Here is a 19,550-nt window from a genome sequence, read left to right as displayed (position 1 = left end):
GATCGTTTGATCAGACCTGTCTAGCTGCCTTGACCACAAAATCACCATAAAACAAGAAGTTGAGCTCACATCTGCCCTGGGTACTGCTGAAGTTTACAGAAGCTTCTTTCTCTAAAGGCTTTGCCCAGGTTCTTTCTTTCAGTTGTTCCTTTTGGTAAAAGTGACCGAATTTCAGAGGGAGAATGGCTTTGTGCCAGCCAGCTGATGCAAAGTGACATTTTAGTTGCTGGACCCAATTCTGCCTGAATTCCTACCAATTCTCTGAGGGGAAAAGCCCAGAAAAAGGTCCCAGCATCTTCTGCAAGAAAGCAAATGCGGTGCACCTGGGTGTTAGGGATCTTGATATATATCTCACCATTTTGCTGTCCGCAAGAGAGCTGGGAAACACCACCGGCTTCTCCAATTCAATACAGTATTTAGTAGGGTCCACGAAGTTCAAACCAACTGCTCTGCCTGTGTGGTAATTGCACAGTACAGTTATTAAGCCACACGGAGTCCCTGCAGCATCCTCTTTCTATTACAACCAGCAAATCTTCCCTTAGGCAATCATATTTCATTCTTGTTTAGAAAAAACAGATAGAGTGATAATCCTGACTTTTGATATGTGCTGGTTTGGGGACTTCCCGACCCAGAAATGGAGTCTGCCAGTCTCATGGATGCTGTCTGCAGGGAGGGGATGGCATGTACACACCTCTGTTATCTCTCAGGGTGGCCATGGTTTGCTTTGGAGAGTTTCAGCTGAAACCGCGTGATAAAACATAAGAGCTCGCCATGCTTTGCGGTGAGAGCAGAGTGGGTGGAGAGTGGAAATAAAAGCTGTCAGCTATTAAAAACAAGTGTTTGCTTTCTCAGAAAGATTGTCATGTGATCTAGTGAGATCTGGAGAGAAGTGATACGTAGGAGCTACGTTTTTCAGACAAAGCACTTGCATGTGAAAAGTAACTGTAGTGAACTGGCTGGTGTGCTGGGAATGAGCTTTGGCAGGAGCGGGATCTCATTCCCACCTATTTTACATGGTACTAGTACAGGTCTAAAGAGCCCATCCCTCACCTGTGCATCCCTTCCTTCCCCACCAGGACCTGTCCTCATCCTTTCTGCTCCTCCACGCGCTCCCAAAGCCTAAGCCTAAGGCTGCTATGGAAAAAAAATAAAAAAAATAAAATCTCTGCAGTGTGCTCCCTCTTGCTTGAGGTTTCTCTGGGCGGGAAGAAAAAGGGGAGGCTGAAGGGCTTTGCTGGAACAGCTCATGAATAACCCTTCCCAGGTCACTCTGTTTTGCTTCAGCTTCCTCCTGCATCTGGCGCTGCAGCCTTTCCTGGAATGGGCTCGGCCTTTATTCTTTCCAGCGGCGTGTCCTCCCTCCCTCCCTTCCTCCCTGCTTCCCCCTGGCCTGGAGCCCTGCTCTGGGTGCCAGACCTTTGCAGAGGGAGCAGCTGTTCCAGCCCTCTGGTCCGGCCTCTGAATGTCTCCGTGATGCAGCAGGACGAAGCCAGAAAGCTAATTGCTGGAGTGTTTCGGAGGGAGGGAAGCCGTAGCATCAGCCCAAGCTGGGGAGCGGGTCCCAAAGAATGTTGTTTCACTGCATCCACTTACAAGTTAGCCTGGCTGCTCACTGCTGAGCCAAAGCAGATTTCGGAGCTGGCTAGGGCAGAGCTGCTAGGGCAGCATCAGCGTCTCTTTCTGGCAGCAGCACTTGGCTATTGCATTAGAAATTAAACCTAGCTTTTTGGGCTAAGCCCAAATCCCAGCACCTTGCTTGAAATTCCTTTCCCTTGCGCTCTGCCTGTTACCGTATGAAGGAGAGGGCGGTCTCTGTATTCAGGCAAGTAGTACCTCCCATAGAGAAAGTCTTATCCTGATCCTCAAGCTCTGGGTTTTGCCCTCCCAGTTTGAGACAGGTGCAGCTGGTAGTGCAGCACGGGGGCAGGAGTTTTATTCTGTGCTCTGGGTGCGCTGGTCTGGGCTTTTTTGGGAGCTAGGTGAATGGGGAGGGGAAGGGGATGGATGAGGTGCAGGCTGGGTGGCAGAAATAAGGGGAGATCTGGGGCACCCAGCTGTGTCTGCTCATCCCCTGGGGAAAAACCAGTGATGGTTGAGGGTGGAATTGGCTAATCTACTCTGTGAGGAGTGTTCATCTCTTCTAATCATCACAGTTCCAGACTCTCTTCTTGGGTACGGACTGCTTCCAGTGACACCATGGGGTTGGTACAGGGTTAAATTTGGGTCGTTAGTAACCCTGGGCTTTAGCCAAGACTTGTTTTCTCTCTGCAGCAAGGTGGGCCACACAGTTCAGGTTCAGTCCACCAAGCAATGACCTGCTACTGAGATGGGTCACTAGCCAGGACAAATTTGGGCATCACTATGCTCCTGTGGGAAGCAAGTGATGTCTGGGGGAGACTTACACTGTGCACAGATGTGATGCTGAACCACCCAAACTGCATGCTCTGGTCCTCCCCCGCTTCCTAGGGAGACAGGTTGAGCCTGGAGAAGGCTTTTTCTTCCCTGGCCTGAGAGGCATTTCCCCGTCCACAGCAGTGTGTCACAGGACCTTGCAGAAGCACCTCGTGGTCTTCCCTGAGATGCAGAGTGGTTGGGACAAGATATCCCACAGGTGCTTGGGGGGACACCAGGTGGCAACTCAGTGCCGAGCTGCACCAAAGGTAATGTGATGAGAAGCACAAGGGCTTCCAAGCAGGCTGTAGTCACAGTGACTGGGTGGCTCAAGGTGACGTGCGGTGATGGTTGAACCTGAGCTGCACCTCTGCACTGTGAGTTCAAGCCCGGCTGGTTGCAACCACCAGAGAAATTCTCTTGGATGTAGTCTACACCTTCCCGTTTTCGGGGGGAGAGTTTTGCCTTCCAACCCTGTTTCTCAGTATTTTTATCTCTCACCAGTATTCGCTCGCAAGCACCGAGTTACCTCTGCAGGGATTGTCAAGGGAGGTTGTCACTGATTAAACAGCATAAAGGTAGATTCTTGCTAAATGGCAGTATTATATCTGGGTGAAGGCAGTGTCATTTGGAGGGGAAAGTCTGAGAGTCAGAGTAGTTTTGGGGGAGACAGAGGGGCAGCTCTTTTGGGAAGGCCTGTGGGAACCGGGAGGTCCTAGGGCAGCAGGGCCATGGCATTTGCAGCCCTACTGTGGCACCGGGGAGGGATGCTGTCTTGCACAGCCCTGGATTTTTGTTTGATTTTTTTTTCTCCCCCCCCACCCCCAGCCAGACAAGAGAAATCTTGTTTTAGAAACCAAGAAAATACCATTTTGCAGTAGCCAATTCCCTGTTGGCCTGACATATATCTAGCCTGACTTGCATATAGGGGTTTTGTCCATTATATCCATTGTCTCCTGAATTCAATGTTATTGTGTTTGGAGGATAAGGAGATATTGCAGGATGGGAGAGTGTCTCTCAGATCCCCTTTTCCTTGTGCTAGTGAGCACTTAGCTCCTTTTGCTTGCTGAGTGAGGGTTATACAATCAATCCCCGTGGGGTTTTCCTGGAAGGGGAAAGGAGTCAATGAACTAATTCACTAAAAGCAGGACCGGCACTTGCCCGCCCACAAGTTTCTGCATTAAAAGGTCTGTTCCCCAGTGTATAGCACAGGCTGGGAAGCTGGCAAAAACACAAGGGTGAAGATAATGGGGAAGACAGAGGTTAAGTTTCTTGCATTTCTTTGCTCTGAAAGCTCACTCAGAGCAGGCACACAGAGGCAATTAGAATGGTAACAGTCAGTGGGAGCAATAACCTCCTGGTGCCCCACTCTGGAGCTTCTTCTGCCAGAAATACTAACCTCTGGGCACCTGCACTCCAGGGATGCCTTTGCTCAGCTTTTTGCAGCTTTTTGGCCTGTCTCACTCAGTTTTGGTCCTGCCCAAAGGATGCCTGCGGTTGGCATTGATGCTGTGGCTCGTCTGTGCTGCTGGACGGACCAAGGAATCATCTTTTCCCAGCAGTCTGTCATCTGTCTGCGATCCATCATGGGAGTCAGAGTCCTTCCAGATCTTTGTTTCTCTCAGCTTAGGAATTTATGAGCTGCTGATCTGTTAATTTATCTGCTGTTTTCAGTAAAGCGTGGATCTGATTGCCAGTCTGGTTGCTCCTTGCCAGGAGAGGATTTGGTCACCATTTAATGCAATCTCTGAACTGACCTTGTTTTTAAGCCATTCACAGGCTCACCCCATCCCTTCCCCTCAAGGATGGAGAAGATAATTTTTGGTATTATTTATGCTTATTTTAAAAGGTGTCTCCTCTCATTACATGTGATGCTGACCTTGGCTGTGTTCTAGCAGACCTTGCTGGATCCCCCCAGGGCCACAGCCCTATGGTGCCAGGCAAACACACTCTTCCCCCTTGGCCCCAGTGAGGATGGGGGGTGATGAGCTTCCCAGCATGAGAACAGCTTACTGCAGCCTTTGGTAAGAAATTAGCCAGCCAGTCAGCTCTGTCCTTGGCATCAGAAGGACATGGCCTTAAATGCAAAAGTAACAGTAAAATCAGTGGATTAGATTCATTGCCTGCTTCCTTATGCAACTGCGTGTCAGTGTCTAGAAATTATTGTGTGGGTAATGGGAAAGAGCATAACGATAGCAGAGGGTGTTGCAGAAAGGAGCCCTGGGATTCTGCTGCCCTCTGAGCTCCGTGGGAGGGAATGGTGCAAATCCTCCCAGATTTGGCTCTGGGGTGCCGAAGGGGCACATTTCAGCCTGCGGGGCAGGTACAGAGCTAGTTATACCCTGGATCAGCCCAGGCTTTTAATCTTCGTGCAAGACTGTGAGCTCTAATATTTGAGCCCTCTGAGAGAATGGGATTTTGGGACGATTTGCCTGTGTTAAGGGCAGGCTCTGTCCTGCTGGAACAAGTGCCTTTTGCCAAAGCCCTTCAAAAGCCCCTTGCAAAGACTTGATCAGGCACAGTGCTGCTTCTTGCAGAAGGAAAATAAAACATGAGGTGCGGTAAAGCCGAGGGCTGAGTCCGGCTGCTGCGAGAAGTGGCTAAAGAAAGAAACAAACAAAAGGAAGTGTTGGTGGGGGGACGACAGCCAGAGCCACGCTGGCCCTGCAGTTGGAGCAGAAAAGGAGCCGTTTCCTTGGTCTAGTAAACTTGAAGCTAGAGGAAACTGTCGATGCGTCGGCTGATTTCTGTGTAACGAGAGGTCATGGCTTCCTTGAGTTAAGTCCTGTTGAACTAAACTTGACCTGCTTCTTCTAAGCACTATGCAGGTTTGTTTTTCCAGGAGAGGAAAATCCTCCATGATTTTGGATCACTTGCTTTAAGACCAGTCCCTGCCTCAGGATTTGCTTTTTTTTTTTTTTTTTTTTTGGCTTAACTTCAGCGTACACCCTTTGGATCTTGTGTGCCCACTTGCTTGCTTCTGCATTTCTGTTCCCTTTAAATGTATGGTAACCCTGTAATGCATATGTGTTTGGGGCAAAGCGTTACCTACAGCTGTAAAGAAACAGGTACAAACCCTCCCTCCATCATCTTTCCTTCTTGCCTTGCTCAGCAGAGCCTGGACTCCTGTCCAGTCCAGGAGCATCAGTGGGTTGATGGGGGCTGAATAAATGCAGCTAGCGTCTGTCTTTGTAAACACCCCAGGGCAAGGGCTTGTCCTTTCCTCGCTGCCAAACAACTTGACACTGTCTGAACTATTTGTTCGGAGCATTAAATTCTCGGAGTCGTCCCTTTTTAAGATAAAACCCCAACGTTATTTGACAGTGAGTGGAATGGCACTGTTTCTCCTCTGATATATATGATTTAACACAGAGACTGTTCAACTACTCCTCCAAAGCCCTGCAAAGATTAAAAACTTGTTTATAGTGTGGACTGAAATGTGCAGTGCAGGGAAGCATGGTACGGTGGGATTTTTGTCCTATGCGAAGGCGCTTAGCCCAGTGCCATCATTTAGACCTGTGTACACTGAAATGCTGTGCAATGGGGGGATGAAGTCCTTGGGATGGTGTTGCCTGGCTTGACCATCCTACCCGTGCTCCTGGCTATCTGTCCCCAGCCTGCATGCTGCCTCGCTGCCATGTGCAGTTGTAGGGACCTGGTGCTCAGCTCCCTGTTATGCCCCAGCCACCCCTATGGACAAGACAGTCCTGAACTGGGGCACTTGGAGAAGAGTAGGAGAATGAATAGCATCCTTGAGAAAGGACAAAGCCTTTGGGTGTCAGCGGTGCCCTGGAGCACAGCACACAGCACAAGCACTTGGTAGTTGAGCTCACCAGCACCAAGCCTGCGCAGCAGGCTGCTAACCTGCGTGATCTGTTGACCCCTTCACATCCTCATCTGGATGCTCATCTCTGTGAAAACCCACCAATAGGCCCCTTTTAGACCGTCCTTTGGCACAGAAAGCGTAGTCAAGAGCAGCATCCCAGGCTGATGCTGTTAAGGGAGTTTGCCATATGCTCTGGCTTCACCCCCACCTTTTCACCCCCGGCTTCTCAAGTGCCCTAAAGCAAATCAGTGCTTCAGCTGCTATTCCCTGTGGAGCAGGGGCAAGCTGGCACCACTTCTCCACCCATTGAGGTGGGTAGTGTCTCACTCAGGTCTTACAAGAAGAGATCAAGTCAGCAAGGGCGAGCTAAAACATCTGTCCTCTTCAGGTGATAGCTGGGGCCAGAGGAGCTGTGTTGACCAACAAGGCAGCTATCACCTGAAGGGGGAGACCTGCGTGTTCACGTAGAGATGAAACAAAGCATCCCACATCTTTGATATTTCTGCATCTTTGGGAAGAAACCACCACTCAGTGATGCATTCCTCCCAGTTCCCCTCCAGAAGGAAAAGGGTGGACGAACCATCTTAATGGAGAGTGGTCAGGGATGGTTAAGGCTTGACTGTGGTCTGGTAAAAATACCATTGATAGAGTTACATAAGAATTAATGATGGAAAATGTAAACAAAGTGCTTAAAAACTGGAGAAACTGGCTTGAAGTCTAACCATATGTGTTTAGCCTGTGTAAATCACGTAGTAAGTTTGTGTGGAGACCATGTGCTACCTGTGGCTGCAAGAGCTTGTTCGTTCCCTTTCTTGGAGCTGCTGCTGCTGTACCTGCATTGTTGTGTCTCTCAGTAAACTGGCAGCAAACTGAGCATGAGCTGAAGGCTTCAGAGTCCCACCTGGAAATACTGGGTATTGCCTGTCTTAGTGGGAAACTCAAACAGGTCGGGAGAGCACCATAGGGGAAAGCAATGCTACCGAGGAGGGATGAAGCTTGCTTGAGTTCGACATCTCTGTGAACTCCTGCAGCTTCGTGACTTGATCCCGTGGCCTCTTGGGAAGATCCTCATGGATTGTTAAATACAGGCTTCATCCTTTTTGGGGAACACCCCCTTGGAGGTGCTGGAAAGCTAATGCTGGGTGCCTACAGCCAACACTGCTGCCAAGTTAATTTCTGCTTCCTTCTCTCAACAGTGGCAGGAGCTCAGCCTTTTCCTGGCGGGTGAATATTGAATCATTTTCTCTAAATAATGCCCCTTTTTTTTCCTTCTCCCAGCTAACAGAAGCTCATGAGTCCACATTTCTAGAGGGTGGTTTTCTCATAAAGCAGGTTTCTCTGTTTGTAAAACTACACCCAGGGTATGAATAACCAGAATAGGCGTGGGCTGGATGTATTTTCTTTAAATGGCTTAAACCCATGATAACCTCTTCATTGTCATTGCATAGTCAGGGATTAATTTGGGCTGTGGTGGGATCAAGTCCTGGTCTCGGTCTCCTCTAGATGCTGCTGTGCTATAAATATGACACAATCATAAACCAAAGGGTAGTTGTTCGCTCTGGGACAGTATGGCTTGAGGCAGTGTGGGAGGTATCCCTGTGGAAAAGTAGTTAGGAGGTTTTTATCTGAGATATGCACAGTGGAGGGTGGAGGTAATTTTCCTTTGCAGTTTTAGGTTCTTTGTTTTCCCATCAATAACCTGGATCTTAGGATAATTTAAGAAAAATAACCAAACGACAGACAAAACAAAAAAGGCCTGCATGGTTTGGATTCCTAAACCTGTTTTGGAAAATGGGCTTTCGGTGAGACACAGAAACGGATTCAGGAAGGGCAGCATTCAGCAGGCACGAATGCCAAACTTGAATTATGTCACTTGGAGGCAGAAACAGTGCAGCCGAGCTCGTGGTCATGTCAGCTTGCTCCAGGATTTCACAATAGCTCTGTGATGAGTGGGTGGGTTTGGACTATTCCTCCCAAAATACTGTGGTTTCTCGCAGCAGGGCTTACTTGAATAGGTTCCTCCCTTCTCACCAACATGTCCCCACCACCATGTCCTCCAAGGTGGCTCTAAAATGGTGCAAGCTGTGGGACAGCCTCGTGGCTCATGCTTGTGGTTCATGGTCCCTCATTTGTACCAACAGGACCGTGAACCTCCCCAAGTACAAGTTTGGGGCCTAATGCAGACAGTTTCAAGCCAAAGCAGTTACTCTGGTTGAGCATAGACCCCACAACTCGAACTGCTGGTGCAGCTGGTGAAGGGTCTGGAGCACAAGTCTGATGGGGAGCAGCTGAGGGCACTGAGGTTGTTCAGCCTGGAGAAGAGGAGGCTCAGGGGGGACCTTATCGCTCCCTACAACTACCTGAAAGGAGGCTGTAGGCAGGTGGGGGTCGGTCTCTTCCCCCAGGTAGTAAGCAATAGGACAAGAGGAAACGGCCTCAAGTTGCACCAGGGGAAGTTTAGATTGGTTATTAGGAAAAATTTCTTCACTGAAAGGGTGGTCAAGCACGGGAACAGGCTGCCCAGGGTGGTGGTGAAGTCACCATCCCTGGAGGTGTTCAAAAAACATGTAGCTGTGGTGCTTAGAGGCATGGTTTAGTGGTGGACTTGGCAATCCTGCAGTAACGGTTGGACTTGATGATCTTAAAGGTCTTTTCCAGCCTAAATGATTCTATGATTCTGTAACTGAGGGTGCAGTGTGTCATGATGAGAGGATGGGCTTTGGAGGGCAGGTGTGTTTTAAACCCATGATGCTGCCAGACCAGGGTTGTACCTAGCCCTGCAAGTCTTTAGCACCATTGCAAGAGAGTTTAGTCAAAGGAGATCCATAGGAGAGCTCAAGACTGGGATATGATGGAGGGTGGGCTGACTTGGGAGAAGGTGGCCAGCAGCACTGTGGTGAATCAGAGAGGTGTATCTGCCAGAGACTGTTAAAGTTAAAACAACCATGGGAGCTTATTTTTGTTTCTCCTTCTCCACCTCTCTGGTATGGTTCCCTAGAGCCCATGCCTACATGTACCAAGATTTAAGGGGAGGAGATCCAAGTGGAGCCATCTTTGAGAGCTGCTGTGTTTGCTCAGTGTCCTTCGCTTCTTGAACCTGTGGTTGTGTGCACTCGTAAGGGTCAGGCTGGCTCAGGCGATGCAGCAGGAAGAGGAGCCAGGTGACATCATTTCCATAAAGGAACAATGGCTCATGCGGTGACCAGACTGTGTTGGGACTTGAAACTAGGAGGGACCACCTCTGCCTCTGAATGGGGTAACCTGGGGGACATCACCTCTGAGCATCCTATCCCCCAGTTTGTCAGCGAGGTGTTTTAAGACTTTCGTGCTTCGGTGCTGAAACCTGCAGATCTCAGGGCTGTTAGGATCCAGGGAGTACTTTTTCTTAGTGGCTCTGCAACCAGACGTGTCAAAAAAACTCGTTGTGGGAGAGGCAGTCTGGGGAGGGCTGCGTCTGAATGTGTGGAGATGCTAAAATCTGGGCTGTGGTGGCCTCTGCATCAGTCTTGCCTGGGTAGAGACCGAAGAAGTGCTGGGCTCAGTAATGGTGAGGCTTTCCAAGAGTGCGTCCCTGGAGAGCATGGGCAGAGGAATGGGAATGGCAGTTCTGAGGTCTCTGCACTTGTTCCAGTCTCCTTCCCATCCTTTTCCCTCTCTGCCTGCTCCTGCAGTGCTCTCACAGCGTGTTGCGTCTCTCTACTTCAACAGAGAGCTCTTTGGTGACTTTGTGCTTTGGATACCTGGCAGACAAAAACTGCAGAGGGACCTGTCTAAGGCTGCAAAATTGACCTTTAGATCTTGTTTGTCACCATCCCTGCTCTTTCTGGTGCCAAAGCAAACGGCATGGCGTGGTGCTGAGGTACACAAGCAGTCATGGGCTTGGTGGGGGCGTGTTTTTTTGATGCCTCCCTTTACAAGCAAGTCCTGTTGGCTGTGGGCGGAGTGTCCAATGCCCTTTGCATGGCACAGGGGCTGATAACAGATACAAATGTGTATACACTGAGATACTCTGGGTGGATTAGCATTAAAGACGCCTGACTGAGGCAATACAAACCCCCACGAACAGTTTTATAGGTGCAGATATTGCCAGCCAAACCTGCCCTTCACTGTGGGTGAAGCCGAGCCACTGAGGATGTAATTTTCAGTCAGGCTTGTTGCGACAGGACGAGGTGCAATGGTTTTAAACTAACAGAGGGTAGACTTAGACTAGAAATAAGGAAGAAATTTTTTTATGCTGAAGGTGGCAAGGCGCTGGCCCAGGCTGCCCAGAGCAGCTGTGGGTGCCCCATCCCTGGCAGGGCTCAAGGCCAGGCTGGACGGGGCTGGGAGCAGCCTGGGCTGGGGGGAGGGGGCCCTGCCCATGGTGGGGGGGTTGGACTAATTGACCTTTAAAGGTCCTTTCCAACCCAAAGTGTTCTATGATTCTGTAATAATCCGTTGGAATACATGGATCCCTGGTGTTCTAAACTCACCCTGTTCCCCTTCCCTTCCTTATGACACTCAAGTGCAAATTTTTTTTTGCAAAATTGCATCCCCGTGCAGGTACCTGCAGCAAGGCAGTGCAGGGACCTTTGTGTCATCTGTGTCACTGTTGCTCACTGTGCTTGGATGCCTCCTGCTCTCTTGGCTCTGTGAGTGACCTTTAGGACACAGGATCATTGTGGTTCCCCATTGCCCAGGAGGGGGGAAGCGCACCCACACCAATAGATTATCTTGCTGGTTTTGTAAGTCTGAGTGAAAGCATTGATCCTGAAACAGGCAGACTCTGCAATCCAATTAAACTAGTCTGCTCCTTGCAAAATCTTGTTAGCAAAAAATGGTCCTGGCATGCAGCAGATGTTGTATCTCACATGATTATTTCCCCCCTTAGCTTTTTCCCTCCCTGCAGCTGGCTTGACACAATCCAGATCCCCAGTGAATCTAAAGCTCAGAAATCTGCACTGGGAAACATTTATGGCAAGACAGTCCCCAATTATAAAGCCAATTAGGGGGTGATTTGCTCATTACTACTCTGTGTGGAATTGGACTAGCTGGAGAAGATGAGGGTGATATTTTCTGGTTTAAATACATTTGGAAGAAAACTGTGTGCTGGGGGAAAGAGTTCCAAAGGGGAGGGCAGAGGAAAAGCCCACATGCTTTTTTGGTGGGAAGCAGTATTACACCAGCGAGTGCAAGAGAATTGTGCTGATCGGGTCTTTTTTTTCCTTAATCCACCTCAAAACCCCAAAGCCAGAGGCAGCAAACTGGCTCATTCTGCATAAGCCAGACTTGGTACCTCTGCAATCAGCCTCTCACTGACCGAGAATTTAAAATCCTCTCCCAGCCCTGGCTCTGGTTTCCCCCTCTGTCCCACATTTTTGCAGGAGGAAGGATGTGGGAGGGAGTGTATGAATCACCAGAACTTTGAATCACTGGTTTGGCCCTCCCTGTATTATCAGGCGATATCTTTCCGTAGGACCATCCACACAGGCTTTCTCTAAGTTGTATTTTGTTGCCTGGAGCTCAGTGGCCATTTCAGCAGGCACTTTTAGGGAGAGCAGATCATCTCTGATGGTGCTTAGGATCTTAGGGATCCTGCAAGACAGGTTCTTCTTGGGAGTAAAGAGGCATGGATGTCTCTCTTGGCTGAGATGGAGTTAAGAGCAACACAGCAAAGCCATAGCTTCCCTGCAGCCATAGCTCTTGGCTTTCTCCTGCTGTTCCTTGCTGTTTACCATCTGTGTCCAACTAGGAGTAGCCACAACCCAGGATCTGGCTGTGATGAGATGAAGGACAGGATGGACTCCCTGTTTGCTGAAGTCTTGGGTGCCACGGGGCAGTTTGAGCTGGTTCTGTGGTGACTGGTACTTGAAGCTAGAAGGCTCCCAGGGTGTGCGTGGGTGTGCACGTTTGTGTGCTTCCTTCTTCTCTAGGGTTTGTGGTGCTGAGAGTATGGAGTATGGCGTGGTATTTGCTTTCTGGAGAAGCATCCATCTGGGTAAATGTTATTGCTCACCTGGTTTCTGTCTGCTGCATGGCAGGAAGGGGAGAAAGCCAAGGGGATGACCTTCTGTGACCAGAGCATCTCTGCGTCTTCCCTCCCCTGGCACATACAAAACGCAGGCCCTGTAATTCAGCCTGGCTGCTGAACAAGCTCTTTGTCTCTTTCAGCTCTGTCTGCAGGGGGAGGGAAACAAAATTAAATATTTTCTTGCCCCTTTTTGACCTGGTTCCCTCTGGTTTCTAGTTCATCACCCACCTCTGCATGTGGGCATGGTGCTGCATGGCTCTGAGTGTCCTTTGCACCCTGAAGGCACTGCATCCTGCAGCGGGGCCCCAGTGTGCTCCATACGATCCTGGGGGCATTGTAGTCTTGCTGAAGCAGCACCTTGGTCCTTTGCTTCCACCTCAGTACAGGCACCTAGGGAATGTCATCTCTGTAGTTTGAAGGCCACATAGTCTAGACCAGGGCCAAAATGTGTGAGTGGGAGCTCAGCAGCTTCAGTGGGAACTGAAGAATCCAAGTAATTTAATATTGGGAAGCACCAGTCTAAGGGATTTGGGAAACCTCAGGAGGTTTTGCTGGGGAGACTGACCCATGGGTGAGTCTTACCCTGATGGGATCAGCTCTGCAGTGTTAGAGCAAGGAGGCAATGCTGCCTTCCCCTGTGCCAGTACAGCAAAAGGCCATGAAGATGATCATCAAAGGACTGGAACATCTGACACTAGGAGAGGCTGAGAGAGCTGGGACTCTTCAGTCTGGAGAAGAGAGGGCTCAAGAGGATCTTAACAATGTGCATAGATACCTGATGGCAGGGAAAGAAGAAGACAGAGCCAGACTTCTAGGTGGTGCCCAGTGACAGGACAAGAGACAGCGAGCATAAATTGAAAACCGGGAAATTCTATTTAAACATGAGAAAAGCCTTTTTTACTGTGACAGTGGTCCACACACTGGCAGAGGTTGCCCAGAGAGGTTGTGGAGTCTCCATCACTGGAGATACTAAAAATCTGACTGAACATGGTCCCGGGCAACCTGCTCTAGCTGACCCTGCTTTGAGTAGGTGGGATGGACTGGGTGATTTCCAGAAGTTCCTTCTAACCACATTGATTTGGTGATTCTGTGCTTAGCACCACTGGGACTGAGCTCAGTCCTAGGACTTGGGGGTGCTGCATGGTCTTTCTGCAGGGAAGCATGGCAGCCCCTCTCTGCCCTTCAGGCTGGACTCCTGGGAAGATTCATTGAGCATTTTGGGATTTGCACAAGTTTCGTGCAGAGCTCACGTGGTGTTCCCTTCCAGCTGGGGTTGTATATTGTGTGGGGCTGATCCTCATGCAAAGCATCACTCCTCCTCCAAAGCCTGATGCATCTCCAGGCACCAGGCCATGCAAGATCCTAGGTCAAGGGAGAGGCTGTCACCCCCTGCCACAGCAGAGGATTGTGGCATTTAGCAGCCTTTGTGCTCCTAGGAAGCTTCCAATTCAGCTGCAAACTGCCATGGGGTCTTGCACACGATGAGGGAAGGAGGTTAAAAAGTCCACAGGCTGCTCAGTTGTAGAGCAAGTGTGTGCTTTCAGCCACAGCCATGCCGGACCAAAAGCACCTTGAAATGCCACATCCAAGTGTGCACCCGGATGGGAAATGCCTACTGCAGCATCTGAAGAGCTGCCTGAGTGAATCCTTCAAGAAGGATATACCCTTAGGGACCAACCTGCATTAGTGGGAAGAGAAGCTGAGTCAGATGAGCATTGTGTGTGGCAGCAGGAGCCCGCCCTGGCGTGAGTGTTTTCAGCTGCAGCACCTTCATTGCTGCTGTGGGTCCAACAGAGTAAGGTCTAAGGAGCTGCACCTTTCATCTGTGCCAGGGCAGGCTGCTCTTTTGATGAGTACACAGGGCTTCTCTCTATTAAAATGAGCAACCACGGGGTTTTAATTTGCAAACTTTTTCCTGGTGATGGGGAAATCACAGCTAACTGGCAGCTCTGCTGTTAGGAAAGGTCCCTGAGCATCTGACACCTTCTACCCTATGCTAATTTCTGCCGAGCAGGATATGTTTTTCATGCTTTCTTGCTCTCCCCTGTTTACATAATACCAAGTGACTCCTATTTTTTGTACACTGCAGATTCACCCAAGGGTAGAAGGGGCAGCTGTGGTCCTTAAACGGGGTAAACACAGTGCCTCTGCCCCCCAGAGCAGGATCACTAAGAGCTGATCCTGCAGACATCCCCGACACCAACAGACAGGACAGCCCCATCCCCTGCTGCTAGCTGCTTCCTCGGTGGTATGGGAGAGCAGGTAAACCCCACTGCTCCTCTCCCACCCCTGTCTGCACGCCGCCATGCCTTTGGTGGCTGTCAGCTTATCTCAACCTCCTGCAACACCAGCAGCTAGGAGGGGGTTAGTCCTCTCCCTTGGGTTTGGTCCTGGCCCAGTTTGTGTCTGGCTGGAGCTCAGATTATTTTTCAGGTGTACAGGGCTGGCTGGGTTAGTTGAGAATAGCATTGAGAATAGCAGGAGGTGCTTATGGAGCAGCGATTCTTTTTCCTCCCGGCGGTGGGCAGAGGCAATGCAAGTCCTCATGTGTAAAGCAGCAGGGAGCATGTTATTCTGGATGCAACCAGCCTGAAAAACTGATGGGGGAAGAAGGAAAATCTGCTTCCCCCCCCTTCAAATTAAATGTAATAACAAAGGAGGAAAGTTTCTTTCAGCTCTTCGTCTGTCCCATCTGCTCCCAGCCTCCAGCTGGACGTGTCCTTCCAAACTGGATTGATCAGGAGAAAAGATGTCAAAAAAAAGTGCAGTGTTTCACACGAAGCTTGCTCAGCATCCTCTGTTATTTAAATGCTTTCTTGGCCAGGCTCTGAGTGGGAGTGGGAAGAAGGGAGGGCAGCCTGGCAGGGGCTAGGCAGAGGAAAGGCGATGTAGTGGGCACCTGAGTGGTTGGAGGGATGAGCTCACCTCCTAGCTGGCCTCCTAGCCAGGTTTCCCAGCTCATGGTATCCATGCACAATCCACCATGCTGGTTTTGGTGTCAGAATGAGCATTTGATCTTCCTGGCCCTGCTGCAAAGCTTTTAGCTCACTGAATGTTCTCCTTCTGCTATGCTAAGATCTGGAAGGAGAGACCTCCTGGGTGAGGACATTTGACTTCTTGCAACTGTGGCTGAGCCCTCCATCTGTGTTGAGCTTTCCTGCGCGAACCACCTGATTTAGGCACTGAATTCATTATCTAAATGCAGGGTTATATTTTTTGAGGGCTCCACAAGTTCCAGTATGGGAGAGAGTAGGTTTGGGTGATGCACTCATGCTGTCCAAAGCAAAATAAGAGAGGTAGAAGCTTGTAAAGCAGTCACAGAGCAAGCTGAAGGGCTTATGAGAGGTAACAAAGAGTGGACGTAGAAGATGGAATGGGTCGCTAGGGCTGTGATGGTATGAAAACGTACCATTATCATGTGTGGTAGTTACAGCAAAGCTGTGCTGATGCTGGAAGAGAATAGGGAGTGGATCTGCTGTCACTTTGGTAGTGATGCTGCCTGTGTCCCAATGAGAGCAGAAGGCAGGACAGGGTCCTCCTTCCACTGGCGTGATGAGTGAGGCCAGCAGAAAGCTGCAGGCAGGACTCAAATGGAGCCTGAGGAAGAGAGAGAGAGATTTTCCTTTGCCAGGAAGGCTTCCTCCTGATTTCCCTGTCTCCTCGCTTACCCAGTGTGTCTGGTTTTCTCCTGTCCCACAGGAAATCTGCAGTGATCCACGTCTCTTTGTGGATGGCATCAGCTCCCATGACTTACACCAGGGTCAGGTTGGGAACTGCTGGTTTGTGGCTGCCTGCTCCTCCCTGGCGTCCCGGGAGTCTCTGTGGCAGAAGGTAAGTGGTTCCCCATGCCAGGGGAAAGCCTGCCTTCAGCATCTTGGTTTCGCGTTGCGTTCGTCCAGCTAGAAAACTGGTTCTTCAGGGATGCCTCAGATCCTGAAAAACTGTTCATGTGCAAAAACCTTCCTTAAAGGACTATCTGTCAAGGGGAATTAGTCATCCTGACTGCAGTTACTTTACACTCGAGCCAAACCCTTGGCCAATTTCTCCTTAACCAAGTAAATCAAGTCCCGTCCTGTCCTCTGTATCCCAAATCTGACCCTTCCTGCCCAAAAATAACCTAAAAAACAACAAGAAGAACAAAATTCACGGTGTTCAGCTGCAGCATTTGGCCCCGTTTCCCTAGTCCCTATGGTGTTACCTCGCTTTGGCTGCTCAGTGTGGGCCCATCTTGGCAACGAGACACCTTGCGCTGTGGCAGGTAGGGTGATTTGAGGGTATTAGTATCTCTCCCAAGGCGCTGCTTCCCCAAAGCGTCCATCCCTGGCATGTCCCATGGCTGGATTGCACCTGTAATAGTGCTCCTTCGAGTGTGGGGTCCAAAGGGATGGTGTTGTGGGCCATCGAGCCACCAAGGAGCTGCACCAGAGCAAGGGGCTGCAGACCCAGGGAGCAACCACAGAGGTACAGGGGGAAGGAGGTGCTTAGTACCACGTCCTTGAACAGTCTGTGCCCATCACCACCATGTCCTCAGCATCAGAAGAAGTCAGTCCTGTGAAAGCCAAGACAGGGAGGGGCTTCAGACCCTGGTACAGGCATGTTTCGTAGTAGGACAAGGGACCAGCAAGTTGCAAGCACCCTTTCCTAGATTTTACTGCAAAAGGCAGCCACCAAAGTCCTTTGGTGTGTGCAGACAGCATCACCTGCTTCACCCACTGCCTCCTACTGCAGTGGACCTAAAAGGGGTCCCTCAGTCCTACACCTTTGCATCCACTCTGTGTGCTGTGGTACTTCCATTCTCTGCTGCGTGTGGTTTTTGGGATCATGAACACTGAGCTCAGGAATTTGTGTTCATTTCAGCATCCCCATTTTCTGTTAAAATCAAGGTTTTTCTTTAGATGGGAACAGGATAGCTGTTGTCGGCTTCTGGCTAAGCAGTAAGGTTGCCTCCCGTCGTGGCCGTGGTAACTGTTGTGGCTCTCAGGTGTGTGCAAGGGGTTGTTTAGCTTGTTCTCTGCCAACATCTCCCAAGGGTGAGCGGCTGAGTTTTCTTCCCTCCTCACCATTCACTTCCAGCCCTGCCCTGGGAAATGCCAACCAAACAGAAGCCGTGTCCCTTTGGACACCTCATTATTTCAGTTTGCCGACGGCTTTGCTTTTCCTCCCTTGGCAATTTGACTGTGTGTGTTTGTGACTTTCTCATTTTCCATGCCCTTAACTCTCAGAGGCTCTGCTTTACATGCCTCCCCTTTCTTTCAGAAAGATTTGTTCTGTGGCGAAAGCAAAAGCTGCAGCCCCCTCCCCAAGCCTTCCTCCCAGTGATGTTGAATTTGCTGTGGTGTTTGCTACAGGGCTTTGGTCAGACATATTTCATCCCTGCTTTTGGAGACCTGTGGATTAGACGGGACCTTTGCTCACACTTTGCGAGTTGCTTTGAGGGCTTATGGTGAATAGTGAGGAGTAAGCATGGCTATAAACTGCAGCAGGAACTTTTAAAGCAAAATGGGAGATGTCAAGTGCACAGATTAACCCCTTGGTCCAAAGAGACAGCAGCTCTGCTGCTTGTGCTGTGATTAGAGCATGGTCCTTGCTGAAGAGCTTGGAGCCCTCGGTCGGGTTGCACGCACAATTGTGATAACGTTGCTGGAGGTACCTGCTGCTCCCTGGCCCTCAGGCATCTCCACACATAGGGCAAACCTTTGCTCCTGACTAAGCAATATGTTAATGCAAGCAACAGCTGAGAGGACAGACTTGGCAGCAAACACCAGGTTTTTAAACTGTCATTAGACACCAAAAATGTCTCTGGTTCAGGGTCTGGGAGGAGCTGAAAGATGTTGATGCAGGTGGTGTTAGTATCACTGAAATATCAGTACAGGGATCCTGGCCCATCTCATTGCTGCTGGAAAATGTAATCCTGATTTACACCAGGATGTAACTTAGGCTCTGAGTGTCCTTTGTTCCCGCTTCAGACAGTAAAAGTGTCTCTCTCAGGTATGGGGAGGGGGAGTACCTTCAAGGGAATAGGGCAAGCCAGCCCATCCCTGTGCATCCCAAGAGATGATTTTGTTCATGCTCCTTCTTCTACCTCGCCCCAAGGCTCCCCTCATGTCCCTACTTACCATTAAGCCTCTGTTTGAGTCACTGAGTGTGAATGTGGTACTGGAATTTAATTTAGAACTGTTTTCTAAATTCCTGAGTCTTGGCTGACCCTGCATGGCTTTAGGTGTGATCAGGCTCTATAACACCCTTTCTGTGATCCTTCATATGTTTCTCGCTCTTATGAAAAGAAATGGAGGCCCTGAAATGGGGGAATTTAAATAATTTCCAGCAGCACTTTGTCCGAAAGGGTTGTCTGGATCTGTATGTGTGCTCCCACAGGTTGCATTGGTATTGCTCAACAAACAAGGGACAGGGGCCGGCCTCTGAAGCCAAGTGGTTCAGACAGCCCTGCATCTCCACCACCTAGCCTGGTCTTTTTCCCCCTCAGCTGCTTCCAGACTGCAGGAAGGGATGGGATGCCATGAGCAGATGGCTCTGAGGGCAGTGACCTCCAAAAGTTCAGTTTGCATCGGTCTTCTACAACCTGTGGTTGGTTATTGCTCTCTGAGAAGACTCTGAAGGCTGATCTTGTACCTCAGCAGGGCAGGGAGGAACATCAGATGTGCCTGGGGACTGGACCCCCACTGCAGTCCTTTCATGACCAGGTGCAAGGTGGTTGCTCCTACTGCCACCACATATAGGGGGTAAAAGAAACAAGGCAGCCCAAGCAAGGTCTGTGTGACGTTGTCACATGTAGGTCAGCTCCAAAAGGTCTCTAGGGTTACCTGAAGGCTTTTTTAACTTTTAAAACCCAAGGGTTGGGTCAACAGTTGTTGCTAAAGGTGTTTTAAAGCTAATAAACAAGTGAGGCAAGAGCTCAGAGACCAGCCAGAAGGGTCAGGTTTCCTCAGACCCCTCTTGTCCCTTCAAATGGGACTGTGTAGCTCTTAGCTTTCGTGACTTTGTCCTCAGGTTCTTTAGCAGTAGAAGCAGACCGGTGACTGCAGGACAATTCCCAGGAAAATGACCCACCTTGGGCCCCTGGTGTCAGTGACTTGTCTGGCCAAGGTCAGCTTCTGATGGTCTTTTTTGGGACTTCTGGAAGTCAAAGTGATAGCCTCCAGGGATGATATTGGGAGGTTGTGAGTCAAATGTGGCACAGTCCAGGTGCTGGCACAACCTTTTGTAAAAATATTTTAGACATTTTCCTGGAGTTCATTTAACACAGTTGGAGCTCCTCAAGCGCCCTGCAAACATGGCTTGTGGCAGGAGCCAACCTGAGTCACA

The 19,550-nt window shown here is 49.9% G+C and overlaps 1 protein-coding gene across 1 annotated transcript in view; it reads left to right on the top strand.

The window, feature by feature from the left end:
- Positions 1–19,550, top strand: part of CAPN5 (calpain 5) — a 57,735-nt gene that overhangs the window by 18,480 nt on the left and 19,705 nt on the right. The window contains exon 3 of the mRNA XM_055802428.1: positions 15,927–16,058. Coding sequence (XP_055658403.1) covers positions 15,927–16,058 — 132 coding nt within the window. The remainder of the gene's footprint in view (positions 1–15,926; positions 16,059–19,550) is intronic.

The sequence above is a fragment of the Falco peregrinus genome, chromosome 4 (assembly GCF_023634155.1).
Source record: "Falco peregrinus isolate bFalPer1 chromosome 4, bFalPer1.pri, whole genome shotgun sequence".
NCBI classification, from domain to species: Eukaryota; Metazoa; Chordata; class Aves; order Falconiformes; family Falconidae; genus Falco; species Falco peregrinus.
Note: the sequence above shows the minus strand (reverse complement) of the source record. Positions and strands in the feature narration are given on the sequence as shown.